We start from the raw sequence: 16,228 nt of genomic DNA on the forward strand, positions 1-16,228 counted from the left end.
TACTGCCAGGTGGGTACTTGAAAGGAAAGTACCGAAGAAAAGTACTTAAAGTACAGTAGAAAATACGCAAATTGAAATGTACGTTAAGTAATTAAAGTCCTGAGAGATGTACTTCAAGTACTTCCCATCACTGCTGTAGTTCTATGTGTAAAACCTGTCGTATCATGCGTGTCATGTATTCCGCAGCATCTTAAAGAGTAAACAATTGACGGTTTCTTAATATATTCCTCAGTGTACCATTCTACGAAAAGCGCGCACTACACCAAAAATTTGTGTCGTCTCGAAGTTCGTGTCCCTTAGAAGCATTGGATAATCAACTGGCTACTTTTTATCGCACACGAAGATGTACGATACGAAGAGAAAGAGAGGACGGGAATAAGGTGTCGGCGCGGCCAGAATCGATTGCGACCATTCTTCGTAATGGAACAACTTCTTTCTCGTCGTCTCGTGGATGGAACCTTCTGTCGGTACAGTTCTTCCCATTAATTGATCGCGTAAGGCTATTACAGGGATATCATTTACAATAATGCGCCATTCTTTCATCCCATATTCAATATGTATGAGTCACTATTTTCTCGTTATCACGATCGTCATCCGGATCTTTGCGTATTTTATAGCATAGCCAAGTGGTGCTATACAGTGGGAAGCTATGAGTGGTGCGTGCAGGCAGATGGAAAGGGGGAGAGCAGGATCATTGGTGGGATTCCAACCCCACACCTTCCAGCCTTCAACATGGCATTGGGGCTACCACCGAAAGAGCGAAGGGCTAATGGCTGAATATATCGGTGTTCTAAGAGTTAATTTAAAACACTGCCTTTACGACAGCCCAGTAGCAAAAAAAAAAATGACTTGGCGACTGTGCCGGACGTGTTGGACGACAGCAGTGTAGCGAAGAGGTTCATATTCCGGATTACAGACAGAAAATCGTTCCAGACATCCCGTCCTTGGACTCGTCGAATTACACTCGAAAAAAAGAAGAAAAAAATAACTTGACAGTTGCGTAGCATACCCTGCGTCAACCGTCAGTGGCCGAAACGACATTTAGGACAAGTACAACACCCTCAAGAAATACAACAACAACAAACAAATATCACAAGGAAGGCAGTTGACCGAAAATTCAGCGAGTGCCAGTGGTGTGGCTTCGATTCCGGTGACTGGCATTACCCTCCTTGATCAAGATCGTCTGTGATTTGAGGAGACAGCCTTTTTATTGTGGCGATTGACACGTATCCAGATCACCAGAAAAACCACACCAACGCTTTTCCTTATACGTACGCAAAGGCGATAGCTTACGGAGCACTAAAACTCTCTATTATGAAACTTTGCGGGGAATTTTACGTCACTAGTCGATACTCGCAAACCCTCGACTTTATTCGCACGGACAGATGCCACGCATTATAAATGCAGATTTGTGGGGTTATTTATTTGTACAAAGGCCGAATGTGATAATGTGCGCGTTATAGTTACCTGTGTGATGTAGCCTCTCGTCGTCAGGTCCAGTCGCGTGGTGGCTTTCCATCTGCAAGATCAGACGGTCGGGGTCGCCACTGTCGCACACCAAATACGTCACGAATGGAAACTGACCTGAAACATGGCGAGTAATCTGTACTTCCGAAAGGATCAATGAAATGACACTTCCCAATGCTCAACGCACATAATAATGCATTGCAGCAGCGTTGCAGCAGCGTTGCAGCAGCGTTGCAGCAGCGTTGCCAGGCAGAAGACAGGTAGTGCACATCAACTTTGTGATTTTTTTTAATTGGAAATTTATCTTGCATACATTCACGTCCCCGTGGAGAGACCATATTTTGCTAGTGCTTCAGACACACAGTTTCAGTTTTAATTGCGCAGAGTAGGTGTGATTCAAAAGTGGCATTTCGATGCTATTTGCCCAAATAACTGGAGTGAATTCAGCGTTAATAAGACAGCAAGACCCTATTTTGATCAACAACACATCGAGATAAGACAACGATATTTACAGGTACACACTAAGAAAGAAAAAAGGAGTAAATTTAGTCCTTTTGGGTGCATTGCCACGCGGAAACTTATGTGAAGAATCTGGGAAGACTAGAAGTGACATTGATGGCCCCAATTCCAATTTTCCTATACACTCTTAAAAATGAACTTCACCGCATAGCACGCTCCTAGCAAACCATCATCTTGAATGATATCGCTATCTGCCCTGATTTGTTGAAAACGGGAGGCGTACGCCATTTCTGTGACACTTATGCTGTTCATAATTGTCACAGAAAAGGCGTACGCCCCCCGTTTACAACAAATCAGGGCAGATAACGATATCGTTCGAGATAATGGTTGGCTAGGAGCGTGCTATGCGGTGAAGTTCATTTTTAAGAGTGTAGAGTGTTGCGTTTTGAAAAGGCTTTGTACTCAACTGTTCCTCTCGACGTTCATAAGCAAGAGTCCTTCCCTAACGGGCGACTCTCTGAGCCAGGCGAAGGCTTGCCGCTGCCTGCCAAGTTGCAGGGCGATCCAGTCCCTGGGCATCGGGGCGAGATCCGTCGTCGGAGAGGGGAGGTCGTGGCAGGTGAAGCCCGCGTTCTCGCACAAGTCCACCACGATGCAGGCACAACATTCGGCCACCTCCACCGAGACGGCGCCGCACGAAGAGGAGGCCGACGACGACGCACGCTCCACCGCATCCTGGCAACATTGAGAGACAAACCCCGTAAGTAATCAAGTAATGCCCAGTTTCCACTTGGTGGACGCCCGACGCGACGTCACTTCGCGAATGCTGACGTCGAGGGACGTCGGGATGGAGCACGCTTTGTCGTGTTCGGAAAAAGCTTGCCGCTATATGTCTCTCACGAGACCCTTTGGGACATTTCCTCGGTCCGCTCCTCCTTTTAGTGTGTTCTGTGGGTCCTTCATGTATAGTGTAGTGTCCACCTACTTGTGGACTGCCCCGTCTATCAGCGGGAACGCGAGATCTTTCAGCACGGGATGCATGCAGTCGACCACAGCCCATTTACCCTATAGGGTCCCTGGTCCAGCCCCACTCATATATGTATCAAGGTCTCTGTCACTTTGGGGAGTTTCTGTCATCAACCTGCCTCTCCACCATGCTTTGATCACCTGAACTGCCATCTCCATCATCATCTTTCGTTCTCTATATGATTAATTGGCACTGGAGCAGTGCCCAGCCTGCTGGCCGGCATCAGCCCCATCTCATCATCGTCTCTGTCTCTCTGTCTGTCTGTCTGTCTCTCTCTCTCTGCCGGTCTGTCTCCCTCTGCCGGTCTGTCTCTTTCTGTCTGTCTGTCTCTTTCTGTCTGTCTGTCTCTTTCTGTCTGTCTGTCTCTTTCTGTCTGTCTGTCTCTTTCTGTCTGTCTGTCTCTGTCTTTGTCTTTGTCTGTCTGTCTTTGTCTCTGTCTGTCTGTTTGTCTGTCTGTCTCTTTGTGTGTTTGTGTTTCGCGCGCGCGCGAAAAAAAGTAGACCAAAAACGAGGAGGCGTGGTTTGGACATGTCACCTGATCGACCAAGAAAACATCGGCCCCGCAATCTGCGGCGAAACGCCGTGGAGAAAGTTCGGCACGTCGAACTTTTTGACTCGACGTCTTTCCTTTCAGAACGCCGGACATGCGAGTCTACTTCGGCCGCCTGCAAGCGGCGTCGCGTCGGGCGTCATCAAGATGGGAACTGGGCATAATCAACGCCACCTGGATACAGAAAGCATGCTTATTGCCTCCTCTCTCTCTATCTCTCTCTCTCTCTTTTTCGCTACGTGGAAATATAAAGCCAGAATTCGTCCGCTACTACGATTCGCCGTTCTGCGAATTCAAGAACTCGCAAATGATTGCAGCTATAACTTGGATCTTGTAGACCTGAATCTGTAGACAAAAAGCGCAACACGCTTTCTAGAAAATCATTCTTGAGAAAGATAATGGGACCGTTTTGCGATTTATTTTAAAGGTTTTTTTTTTTTTTTCATTTAGTACGCGGGGACGTTCGATCACTGCTCGCATGACGACGGTGGTTCGCCTCTATATGACTATACGACAGCTGAAAGCTCGTTCGTGATTGGCTACCACCGTTGAAAACACGATCCTGATTGGCTGGCTCTTAGTTGTTACGTCACGTCTAAGTAGGCTTGCTTTATCTAAGGGGTGTTGGCATAGTACCCTCTTGATGACGTCTACAGACGCGAGTGGTGACGCAGGGAGACGTCGACAACGAGCACGTTCATCGTGTTCTCACTAAAATTTAATTGCATTATTTCCTTCAATGCGCGCGCTCGTGCTTGAGCGCAATCCTTCTCATCTCGATGCCTGTGCACCCTATCACGTTCTACCTCTAACGCTGTTAACGGTCCAAGCGTCAGGGAAGAAAGTGCGGAAAAACGACAAAGGCGAAAGTTAGCGGACGAAAAACGAGAATGCCTTGATTGGACATCGTCATCTCATTGGTCGACAGGGCGTACTAAGTGCATTTGGGAGAGGGAAACTAGAACGAAACCCTCCTCCCCCATGTTAAGTCCCCATAGACCCCCCCCCCTATATTTTTTTCTGGCTATACCATCCTGGGTCTAGAATGACGGTCTCTCGCGGACACCGCAAAGAAAGTTGGGTATTGCAAATGTTTTGTCGCTTCTCCTCCTGCGGTGCCTGATTTGAAACAACTATCATTTTAGCGGGTAACACTGACGCCCGTGTGTCCAGCATGTTTTTCTTTTTCTTTCTTTCTTTTTTCTTTTTTGCAAGCGGGGCGCCGTATGACGTCGCCTATGTCGTAGACAGAGGGAGAGAGAGAGAGGACAGCAGGAAGGAGTGGGGAACAGAGGGGTTAGCATGCGTCCTGGGCAGACTTCAGGAGGAACTGTGCCGACATTCGTCTGGAAAAGTCTTCGGAAAACTCAGGGAAAACCTGAGACAGCACAGCCGGTGACAGGATTCGAACCCGTGTCTCACCTCCCAGTCTCGGCGTGTGAAGCGATTATCCTAACCGTGTATTCACACGAGCGACATCCTCACGGAATATTCTAGCGGAAGAAAAAGCGAAAACACTGCTAACAGAGCCGAAGTTCCCACCCGTGTTATGTTGAGCATTCGCCCGGTGCGGAATATCGGGGGTGGCGAACTGCGCATTTAGCAGACGACACTTAGCAGACGACGCCATCAGCGCGTTTTCCTGTCGTCTGCTACGGAATATATTGTGTCTGTGTAGCGGGATATTCCCTACGGTTAGCAGTGTACGTGAAGACTCGACGCTGAGCGCTCGCGCTCACGTGATAGCAGAAAGCTATGACGCTTTTCGCACCTCCCGCTTCTGGAGGAATGTCGCTCGTGTGAATACACGGTAACACTATGCCACGGGAGCTGCTTCAGAGACGAAATAACTTGAGCAAAATAACCCGGAGAGCGGCTCATCCATCTATACTTATAAGCATCATATGATAGTCCGCACCGCAGCCTAAACTATCAGCAGGGGCGCATCAAAGCATCGGGGATCTTAAACGTCCTTCGCCCCTGATGCGTTTTTGATCGCTTCAAGAATATCGATGAGCCTGTATATGACGCTGCACGCACAACAGTCCTCAGCGGAAATTCCAATGAAGAAGAGCTCTTCAGCTGGTGTGTGCCAACTCGACAACGCGCTCTTTGCCGTGCATGGCGAGGTATATATATATATACGCGACATTACGCGATGCGGTGCTGCATATTTCGCTCGCTTTACACATATACCGTACGTTACACGTAAACGCTACAATTTTCCCTTTAAACCGCTATGTGAAGAATAATGTGGTCCACGGAGTTGTTGACGCGTTGCCCGTAATGGTTGCACGAGCGTAATGGACAGGTTCTTCGGTTTGCGGGGCGTCAGAAATTCGGAAGGCCCTGATATACTGGATCACGACGTTTCCAAACTATTCGAGACAAGTAGAAATTACTTTTTTATCGTCTCTCCCGAAGTGACGACTGGCTCTTTTCTTATTTATTGCGAATATGTGGCGTGCACCAGAACTGTGCAAGGTACTCAAAAACAGTAAATCTAGTCAGTAATATAGTCTAGTCAGTAATCTAATCTAGTCACTAATCTAATCTAGTCACTAATCTAATCTATAGTCACTAATCTAATCTATAGTCACTAATCTAGTCTATAGTCACTAATCTAGTCTATAGTCACTAATCTAGTCTAGTCAGTTATCTAGCCCGAGTGTAATGAAGTTGATCTTGAGTTACTTCAGGCTGTGTAGATTTAAAGTAGCCAGACATTACAAATCCCCACTCCACAAAATAATTTAAAGTGCACTTTTTCGTAGCAGAAGTCGATAACTGACATAACATGCTATATGACATAAATGTTTACGTGAACGGATCGCAGAACACAAAACACGTCTAACACTGGTGTTAAACTATTCTATGGCACTTGACGGACGATCAAAACAGGAGTTAAACGTTCACATGGTTGACTGTGGATCAGATGAGTTTCCACGTGCACAGTGAATGCCTCGTTTAACGCTTTAAATAAATATTAAAATGTATACTACACCAGCAGCTACAAGTGAAATGGAAACATGGTACGCATTAGAAACTAAATATGCCTAGCGAGCACAAGTTACAGGCAAAACGTCATTAAATTACAGCTAGAGTTAACTATATCTGAAATTATTTAGTTACAGTAATTAAAGTAGCTAATTGCTGTAACGTAATTACTTCACTCTTCTGGCGTACATCATTTTTACTTACACTTTTACAACTTTTGCTTACTTACTTTTTCGCTTACACTTTTCAAACGGAACTTCACCGTCAGAGCACGCTCCTAGCCAACCATCATCCCAAATGACATTGCCCCCCCCCCTATTTGTTGAAAACAAAAGGCGTACGCCTTTTTGTGGCACTTACGCCGTTAAGTCAACTATCACAAAAAGGCGTACGCTATCCCCGAATCAGGAGTGACCGTGGTGTCACTCTGTGCAATGGTTGGCCTGCACCGTTTTATATGTGGTGAAGCCCCGTTTTAAGAGTGCACCTAGTAAATATTGAATTTTGTCACGGAAAGCGTCCGCCCCCCCCCCCCCCGAAATCACTCCCCACGAATTAAAACAACGCGACCGCACTTTTACTACTCATTGAAGATTCAGACCCAAATTAAATCTTAGGAGACGGGTGAAAAAAAAAAAACAGAAAAAACTATGCTCTTCGTAAAAATCATACCGGCATTCTTTTCTTATTCTAGAGCCCGAGTTTTAAGTAAAGAGAAATGACTTACGAACGGGCGCTTCGAAATTCTTCGAACAGCGGGCTTCACCATGTGGTCATACTACAGCCGGCGCAGAGTATCTAATAAAGAAGGACGGCAGCGTACGTGGGTGGCGTTGGTTCGCGGGAAGCCAACGCCCAAAAAGACTCTCGTTATGATGGACGGCGGAGCTCAATCTCGTTATCAGCCCCATTTTATGAGGCTCCGCCAAGGTTAGAAAACCCGGCCAAACTCGCACGTACGCTGCTTCTGGGGAACCTGTCATGTTCAAGTTACTTTCAAAAGGTAACTCAGTTTCAGGTGTACAGTTGGTTCGTGAAAGTAGTAAGTTAGTTTTAGGTACACTAACTGGGTTTTAGGTACACGTAGTTCGTGAAGACAGTAACTGAGTTTTAGGTACACGTATAGTTCGTGAAGACAGTAACTGAGTTTTAGGTACACGTAGTTCGTGAAAACAGTAACTCAGTTTTAGGTACAGCTAGTTCGTGAAAGTAGTAAGCGAGTTTTAGGTACACGTAGTTCGTGAAGACAGTAACTGAGTCTTAGGTACGTCTTGTTCGTGAAAACAGTAACTGAGTTTTAGGTACAGCTAGTTCGTGAAAGTAGTAACTGAGTTTTAGGTTAGCGTAGTTCGTGAAAACAGTAACTCAGTTTAGGTACACCTATAGTTCGTGAAAACAGTAACTGAGTTTTAGGTATACCTATAGTTCGTGAAAACAGTAACTGAGTTTTAGGTACACCTATAGTTCGTGAAAACAGTAACTGAGTTTTAGTTCCAGCTCCTTTATGAAAATAGTGACCGCGTTTCTTTTGTAAAATGCAACTATTTAAAGCTACAGTTACAACGTTTGAGTAGCTTAGTTACTACGCATGTTTGAAAGTGCTCAAACGTCGCCATGCCAGTACTGGGCATGGCAACGTTTGAGCACTTTCACACATAAGCTATATTCGTGCAGCCAAAGAGCTCCGGCTTTTTTTTCTTTTTCCCTTAGTTACAACACAGTTACGTTTTAGGAAATGAAATCACGAAACTCTCAAAAAACTTTTATCTCTAATTTTTAACACTCTCGATGTCCAACCGCAATCACACCACGTGCTCGTTACACAGTTAACGCCAGTAAGCTTCAGTTCAAACACATCTCTCCCCACGACCTTTTCAACAGGAAACGCTGGAAGGAGTGCGAATTTCACGATCATATCTCTTCGCCATGAGAAGGTCAGAAACTCATAACAACAATACGTCACTACCCCAGTAGAACTTAATTACACTTACTTTCACCAAAAGATATTGTACCAAAAGATTTATGTACCAGTGGGTTTACCAAATGTACCAATGTACCAAATCGAACACGGCGGAAACAGCAGAGTAAAAGATGCCCCGCGATCAGCCATCTCAAAGCCCTCCTGGATTTTTCACAAACGGGAAACACGATTTTTATTTCATTCCATTATTCTCTTTGCTGTCCCAATTAAGAATCCTCTTCATGAGGGACAGCCACGCTCTTCATCTTCCACGAAAACACAAGTACGGAAGAAGGACACGAAAGTTGAACATTATTACAGCGATCAGGGAGGCTTAGCGGCGTTGACAGCGATTATGGCGAGCGCAGAAGAAACGAAATGACGTCGCCGCGCCTTAACGTCACGATATCACGTGGTACAGGGGATGCGCCACCAGTCACATCACATCACACACACACATGACATCACACCACCTGCAGCTCTGCCATTGGCCGGCGCGGTAGTCAGTCGCGGCGCAGGGAGAGGAAAATAAATCTGTGCCCATGCGCTTGTCGCCACTGTACAAGACAATTTGTAATGGGAGCCGGGTATAGGCTCTGGGCCGCGCTGGGTGGATGTTCCACGTAAGGTTTGTCTGCCGAGTGTGGCGACATGGTGCTGCAGGGTAGGGCTGCGGATAATTTCGACCACCTGGGGCATGCAGCGACCCCTCGCGGTGAGACAGCGCGACGATATACGTTCGAGGCTTGTGTACATGAAACGAGTTCGCACCCGTCGGAGGGTTAACGCAGATTTTGCGGACAAGTCACTCGATAACGAGTTCGGATACACGTGCGACGTGTGTGACTGTGGTTTTTTTGGACCGGGTCCGTGCAACGTCAACCGTTGGGCAGCGAGTTCCCTCGCGAACGACTGGATTCCCTCGGTGTGTCGCGAGGAGGTATAGCCATCGTAGTACTAAATCACCGGAAACTTTTAGCGTCGACATCAGTGGCCGAAAGAACGCGTGATTTTTCTTGTCGGACGTGAACTCACACGCCATTCGAAACTGTATACGCGCATTGATCTAATTGTCCTCGGCAAGAACACTGCCACGGAGTTGCACTTCTTCGCCTTCCCGACATACTTTACCGATCATAAAAGTGTGCTGTCGCATCCTTGAATGAAGCCAACGTGAAGAGACTTTGTCTTTGTGTGTGAGAAACACAACTTAGAAAGCAATAGACGACTTTAAAAAGATGCGCACGCCACCAAGCGCGTGGCGCAAAGCAGCATGGGAACTTTGAGGGACACTGCTCTGTCGTCTGCTTCGGTTATGGTTTACCCCGGCTGACGCTGCTGCTGCTGCGTACACCGGGAACGTTGTTGTTCTTCTTCTACCTCCGTCTCTGGCCGGCTCGTAATGCTGTAAGTCGCTCCAAGTTCCCATGATCCCTTGTGTGCCACAGGTGGCGCTTCCTGGTGGTGAAACTGCGCAGCACGCTTTTCATGAGTGTCTCGTTCCCGACGTTTTGTGGCACAGAGTTGAGGAGCTGTATGGGGTTCCACGGATTCGCTGGGGCACCATTCAAACGCTCCTTCAACCCCCCGTTCCAATCCGGGATAGACGACAGTTCATTCTCTTAGCCGTAGAGATAAATTACCAAGTGTGGATTGCGCGCTGCATAGCAGTACACGGCGGTCGCGCTCGGGGGACGTCACACGTTCTAAGCCTCGTTCGAGCGGGTGTTCGCAGAGTCTTACAGAGGGAGAGAGCAGTCCTCGGTGCTATGGAGTTCGGAAGACGCTGGCTAACTTCGTCTGTGCTATTCGAAGAAACGCATGGAAGGTACGTTGTTCATTACTAAGCGTTACTTTCTTTCGTGCCGTTATCCCGTACGCAACTCTCCGCAGTCTTGGTCTGTTGCATGGCGACGACAAGCACGAACAGCAATCCTTAACGTGACGTGATTTCACAAGCAGGAGTTGGCATTGCACTAGTTCTAGTTTTAGTCCTAGCTTGTTGAGATAGTTATATGGGAGCCAGTCCTTGTGACTGGTCTTCCGCCTCGATGCCAATACATGGCGCTTCCTTTTGTAAAAAGGCCCATTCCGCCCCACTGCGCGGAGATGATACAGCTATCGCTACCGCTTCTTCGCACATTGGGGGCGCGAAAATGAGTTGTTTTTTTTTTCTCTCTCAACATGAAAGCAAATCTTGAAAAACTTTGGTGAGGCGTTAGTGAGTCGCAACATTACACACACACGTACGCCGCGAATATCGCGCAGTCAAAGAGCGAGAAAAGAAATAAAAAGAGAACTTTCCGATTGCAGAAGGAAGAAAAACGCCTTCGTGATACTACAGCCTGTTGGGCCTTAATTTCATTCGTGCCAGGGCACTGTTTCAACATTAGCGAAGGCTCAGCGGAAGTAAATAGCCTCTCGCGCGCCGCCGAGCGAGTGCAAACATTCCGTCGGCTTCCACTGAGCGCTTCATTCGAGATAGTTCTAAGGCTGCATTACTCGACGCCATCCTCAGGGCGCTTGGGGAAAAAAAAAAATTAAAAAAATGCTTTCGAGTAAGTACGAAGTTCTGTTGCTTCTCCGATATCCTTTCCGTGACACGTGAGAACAGAGGGTGCAAAAAGGGTTCCTCTGTGTGTATAAAGTAACAGGAGAAGGTAGAGAGAGAGAGAGAGAGAGAGAGATGAGGGAAAGCAAAGGTTATGCAAGAACCTCCTTTCTCAGCGGGCAAGTTGGGACGAGTACCACTGTTGTAGCGCTATCCGTTTACGCTTTCTGAATTAGCAAAATCCCATTAATTGGCATAAGACTTTGGCCATTCCTGGTATTAAATCCAACTGTGGCCAATGCTGTCACGTGTTGGTCGTCACGTTGACAACGTCGCGCGTGAACAACACTGCTGCAATGACGCCCGTGCATGACGCAACGCGCAGCCTTTGGGCCACGTGACTCGGGAAACCATGGGGATGCGTGGCAGGCGTCATATACTGCGGGCCGAATGAGGCAAAAGCGTGTGTTGCGCGCATACCGATACCGACATGTATGTTTTCCCGAGTCACGTGACCAATTGCGCAATTGCCATAGTAACGAAGGTAACCAAAACCAAGTGTTTGGCTTGCAAGTGTTCAGCCAATGGGTAACTTGCCTTCCCGCGAACGTCACGCGTGACGTTCCTCGAGGAAAGTGAGCTGAAACATCCGGCGTCTGCTCTTGCGGTATATTTCTACAACTTTCTTGAAAACCATTTCGCTATTATGAATAAAACTTTGACGGTTGTATGTCTACAGTACCCATGAATGTAGTTTCGGAATCGACCGATCTGTACGGGACCGTCCCTTTTGAAGGTAACTTCTGTGAGACCGCTCGAAGGAGAAAAAATTCAACTTGAAGAAGAAATAAGATGAAAATAATACAGGACGCGGGACTGAGTTATGGTCATGCACAGTGTGCCCTGAAAGCGCTCGGGTACCTTTTCTTAAACCCCCTAGTTCCTATACCTATAGGTTGCTCTGCAAGAGGATTAAGAAAAAGCGGGTCTCGATTTACGATGTCCCTACCACTTTGTCTCGAAGTGGCGTGTTTTTTCACTTGCTCGTATTCACGGGTCTTGCTTAGAACAGGTTCTGCGTCGGTTATATTACCATTAAGAGGCATTCACAGTCGGCCGGCATTCGTCCTAAATCTTGCTCGTATCGTAATCAGTCGGTTCGAGACTCCTCAAGTAGGGGAACTCAAACGGAACAAAGGCAAGTACTTTTGCGATACAGATACTACGCGCCTGCTAAACGTACTACGAGAAGAGTTTAGGTACACGGGAGAATACCGACCGAAGAATTCCAAAAACTGAGCCACAGACGAAGCCACCTGTCCGAAGCTGAGAGGGGACCGTATAGTTTCATTTTTCGACGTCTACACTGCAAACTGAAAAACACCCTTATGGGTGTAAATCGCTTGTCCTATAATTGACTCCTCTTTTTACACCGTATGGTCTGGAACACCCTTTTTAGAGGGTGTATTCCGTGTAAAACGCCCTTTGAAAGGGTGCTTTTCCTTGAAAATGCCGTCTTTTGCACCCTTTATACACCTTTTTAGGAGGGTGTTTAACGATCTTACACCCTCCTAAAAGGGGTGTTTAAAGGGTGCAAAAGAGGGCATTTTCAAAGAAAAGCGCCCTTTCCAGGGGTGATTTACACGGAATACACCCTCTAAAAAGGGTGTTCCAGACCATGTACGGTGTAAAAAGAGGTGTCAGTTATAGAACAAGCCATTTACACCCATAAGGGTGTTTTCCAGTTTACAGTGTGGCACCCCTCCTCCCGCCAATGGACAACTGACATTCCCCCTACCCCCATCTATGCTTGCTAGAGTTGATCCATCGCTCGCTTTCCGGCCGGGTGCCACGGGTTCCACCTCTCGTCAAGACGCTACATTAATTCACCGTGCGGTTTTTCAATGTGGCTTTTACAGCTCAGCGGCGTTACCGCTTTCGACAAGTGGACTCTCCAAGATGCCGTCACAGCGGTGGTCTCTGTAAGATCTGGAGCACATCCTTCTTCATTTGCCCAATACCACCAATATGTCAAAATTTCTTGGACCATGGCCAAATCCCAACGTTCTGCCCTAAAAGCAGTTCTAAAGTTTTTTGGGACATCGTAGGACTTCAGTCCTCATACTCATTATTCCATTTCACTTCCATTTCTCCGCCAGCAATGTGGTAGAGCACCGCCCCTGGCGATGCAACTCCACAATCATCGTCATTAAAATAAAGTTGTTGTTGTTGTTGTGTACTCTAAGAAAAAAAGGAGTACTTTTACTCCTTTTGGGGAGTAATTGCATTGCCACAAAAAATAGTCCCTTTCGGGAGTAAATGCACGGGAGTAAATGAATCTCACAGAGTGAAGACCGCATTTCACGCGCTGTTGTAAGAGTCCCAGGTACATAATTGGTGCGCATGCATGAAAATACTTTGAAGCAAACCGTCAATGGTGATATATCGAGTGATATAAAATCTTGCGCCATACTAGGGCACAATTTGCGAAGAAATATGCGCTAACTGTTTCTTACTCTGTGTGGCAGGAAAATTGCTACGTTGTCTGAGTTATACAGCCTTATGTCGTTCAAATTGACCAAGGACACATATTTACGTAGACTGTTGCATTCAGGAGACCATTCGCGAAGTTTAGTGACAATTTGCAATCCCGGGGAGTAAATGTCGGGACTAAATGTTGGGTTAGGTGACTAAGATGGGGAGTAATTGCAGACTAGGGGAGTAGAAGCTGCAATTACTCCCCGTTTTACTCCTTTTTTTTTTCTTAGAGTGTGATTGTTACCTGTCCGAAAGCCGGAAGGAATCTTTCCATGGTTCTTGCCGATACGATGAAGCAGTCCTGCGGTGGCTGAGTCGCTCCTCTGGGTACTCCGACGTCCTCGTCGTGATCCTGCTGTGGAACAGGGGATCTCCTGCTGGTGGATGACGCACGCGTCGAAGGCTGTCGTCGCCAGCTTCCGTCGCGTGGTTCCGCAAGGGGTGTCTCCGAGTAGCGACTAGGACCGCGCCTGGAACCACAAAACTTATCAGCTCACGTGGAGGCGTCCCTTGAAAATGGTCCGTCGAAGAAGCAGTGATGCATGTACGGTTTCAAGTTAGGGGACGGTGTCGATCAGGGCATGAGCTTTCCCAGAGGAGGGCAAAGGGAGGTCGTGGCATCCCTACTGGAGCTCGGAGAACTACCCGCGAAAAATTGGGCATATTTTTAGACACAGGTCGTCACGCCATCAAATTAGTATGAACCATTGAGCACACTCAGGCGTCCGTCCCGGGGAGAAGAGGTGCTGGAGTTGCACGCTTTGCCCTCACCCTCATGGACGTCAAGGCCCTCGAGGAGCTGTCTGAACTTATACGGAACGTTTACCCGTATGTGGAAGAAAAGGGGTTCCCGATTGGGTACGCCTAGCTTGCGGTTTCATTGATCAGAAGACGCCGGGAGTCAGGGCGATCACTTTGAAGAGGCATAGATACCACGACTTTGGTCTTGATGAATCTTGACTTTCAACACGGTATATATTATATACAAGGTGTCCCAGCTAAATGCGAACATATTCCTAATATATATATATATATATATATATATATATATATATATATATATATATACTCATTGAACGATGCGACAGCACCAGAGGACACGTGTTTCGCCGTGTTTGCGGCTCGTCGGCCCTGGGTAGCTGCGCATCGTTCGGGATTGGCAAACCAGGGGTCGCCGCAAACACGGCGAAACTAGAGTCAGTGACTCTAGGCGAAACACGTGTCCTCTGGTGCTGTCACATCGTTCAATGAGTATCTGTTTCTCTACGTGCAGCCATAGAAGCCATTTTAATCTGTAAGTTTGAGTTTCAAACACGTCTAGCATCATTTACTTATTTTTTAATGGCTTTTCCCCCTCTTTATATATATATATATATATATAACATTTTCTGAGATGAAAGCAATTGCAATATAACATATGCTGACGGGCACTCCTCACTAGGGCATTAGCAAACTCCTAAGGCAATGTCTTAATTTTCAATAATTAACTTTTTAACTATAAAAGCTACGAAGTTGTCCCAATGAGCACATCTGATCCCTTCGGTCACCTGATACCGGAGCCGTTTTCAGAACAAAAATCCGTTCAATAGTTCGTGATATATATATATACATATTTTAAAAATATGTTCGCATTTAGCTGGAACAGAGTAACCTGGATAGTGGACTGTATGCCTGAGACGAAGACTAGAAGTTTAAAAACTCCTGTGGCATCCCTGTTATGCTCAACACATTCGCGAAAGTTTTATGTAGACCCAAACACACAGTTTGCTCTTATTTCGTCGTTGTTTATGCCCCGCGCCTTATGGTTCTTGGTATGGCTTGGTGTGGCTTGGCGCCTTGTGGCTCTCGTTCAATGCACCCATGTCAAACGTGTTCATGCTTTGCAATGCATAAATTTCGTGCTGAAGCTCAGTTCTTGCGTAATTCAATAAGAATTGTTTACCCCGTGAGCCTGTGTCCATCAAGAAGAGCATCATCTTCGTACTTCTCCTTGTGGGACCGCCTGAAGAGTCGACTGCGCTTCGGTCTTTCCCTTGCGCCCTGAGGAGAAGCCAGCAGGTAAGGACTTTGGCAGAAGTAGTCGAAGTCGTCCCATTCCGAACAACTCGGCTCGTAGTGGCGTTCCAGCGGGTAACCCAGGGGAGGCGGCTCCATGTCGCTCCTGCGCAATGAGCAGAGTCACTTCTTCCAATGATGCCGAAAAAAAGTTATTATGACGGTTAATGATTTCTAGCCGTCGATGGAACAGTTTTTCCGACAGGGTGTGCGTTCGACTCCAGCAACTTAGTGGCAGAGTACAAGTTGCTTCTGCACGTCGCCCTCAGCGAGGGACATCAAATGGAAGTTGCAGTGTTCTGAGATTTGGACGCACAGTAAAGGAACCGGGAAGCATTAATCCATAGATTGGTTGATCAATGGATAGATCAATTGATCATCCTTAAAGGTTCCATTAGAGCAGCAGACAAACAGATTATGTTGGCGGCATAGTTTAACAGCTTGTTGTTTGTGAACTCCATGATAGGCAAGCCTTCCCTCAAGCAGGCTTCACCACTTTGGATTTTACGCCATTCTTGTTTGTGAACCCTCAGCACAACATGTTATACAGGTGACAGGAAACGCTAAATATTTGTAATTTGCATGTAAAATTACGGGGAAACGGCTCGGGGTGACATCTGGTGG

The 16,228-nt window shown here is 46.8% G+C and overlaps 1 protein-coding gene across 3 annotated transcripts in view; it reads right to left on the reverse strand.

Moving 5' to 3' along the window:
* The window catches only part of LOC135401634 (uncharacterized), a 74,902-nt gene that overhangs the window by 5,573 nt on the left and 53,101 nt on the right, over positions 1-16,228 (reverse strand). For all 3 annotated transcript variants that reach the window (XM_064634142.1, XM_064634143.1, XM_064634144.1), the window contains exons 4-7: positions 15,492-15,710; positions 13,794-14,019; positions 2,394-2,661; positions 1,468-1,584 (exon numbers count right to left, since the gene is read on the reverse strand). In XM_064634142.1, the coding sequence (XP_064490212.1) occupies positions 1,468-1,584; positions 2,394-2,661; positions 13,794-14,019; positions 15,492-15,710 (830 nt within the window). The remainder of the gene's footprint in view (positions 1-1,467; positions 1,585-2,393; positions 2,662-13,793; positions 14,020-15,491; positions 15,711-16,228) is intronic.

The sequence above is a fragment of the Ornithodoros turicata genome, chromosome 7 (genome assembly GCF_037126465.1).
Source record: "Ornithodoros turicata isolate Travis chromosome 7, ASM3712646v1, whole genome shotgun sequence".
Classification (NCBI taxonomy): domain Eukaryota; kingdom Metazoa; phylum Arthropoda; class Arachnida; order Ixodida; family Argasidae; genus Ornithodoros; species Ornithodoros turicata.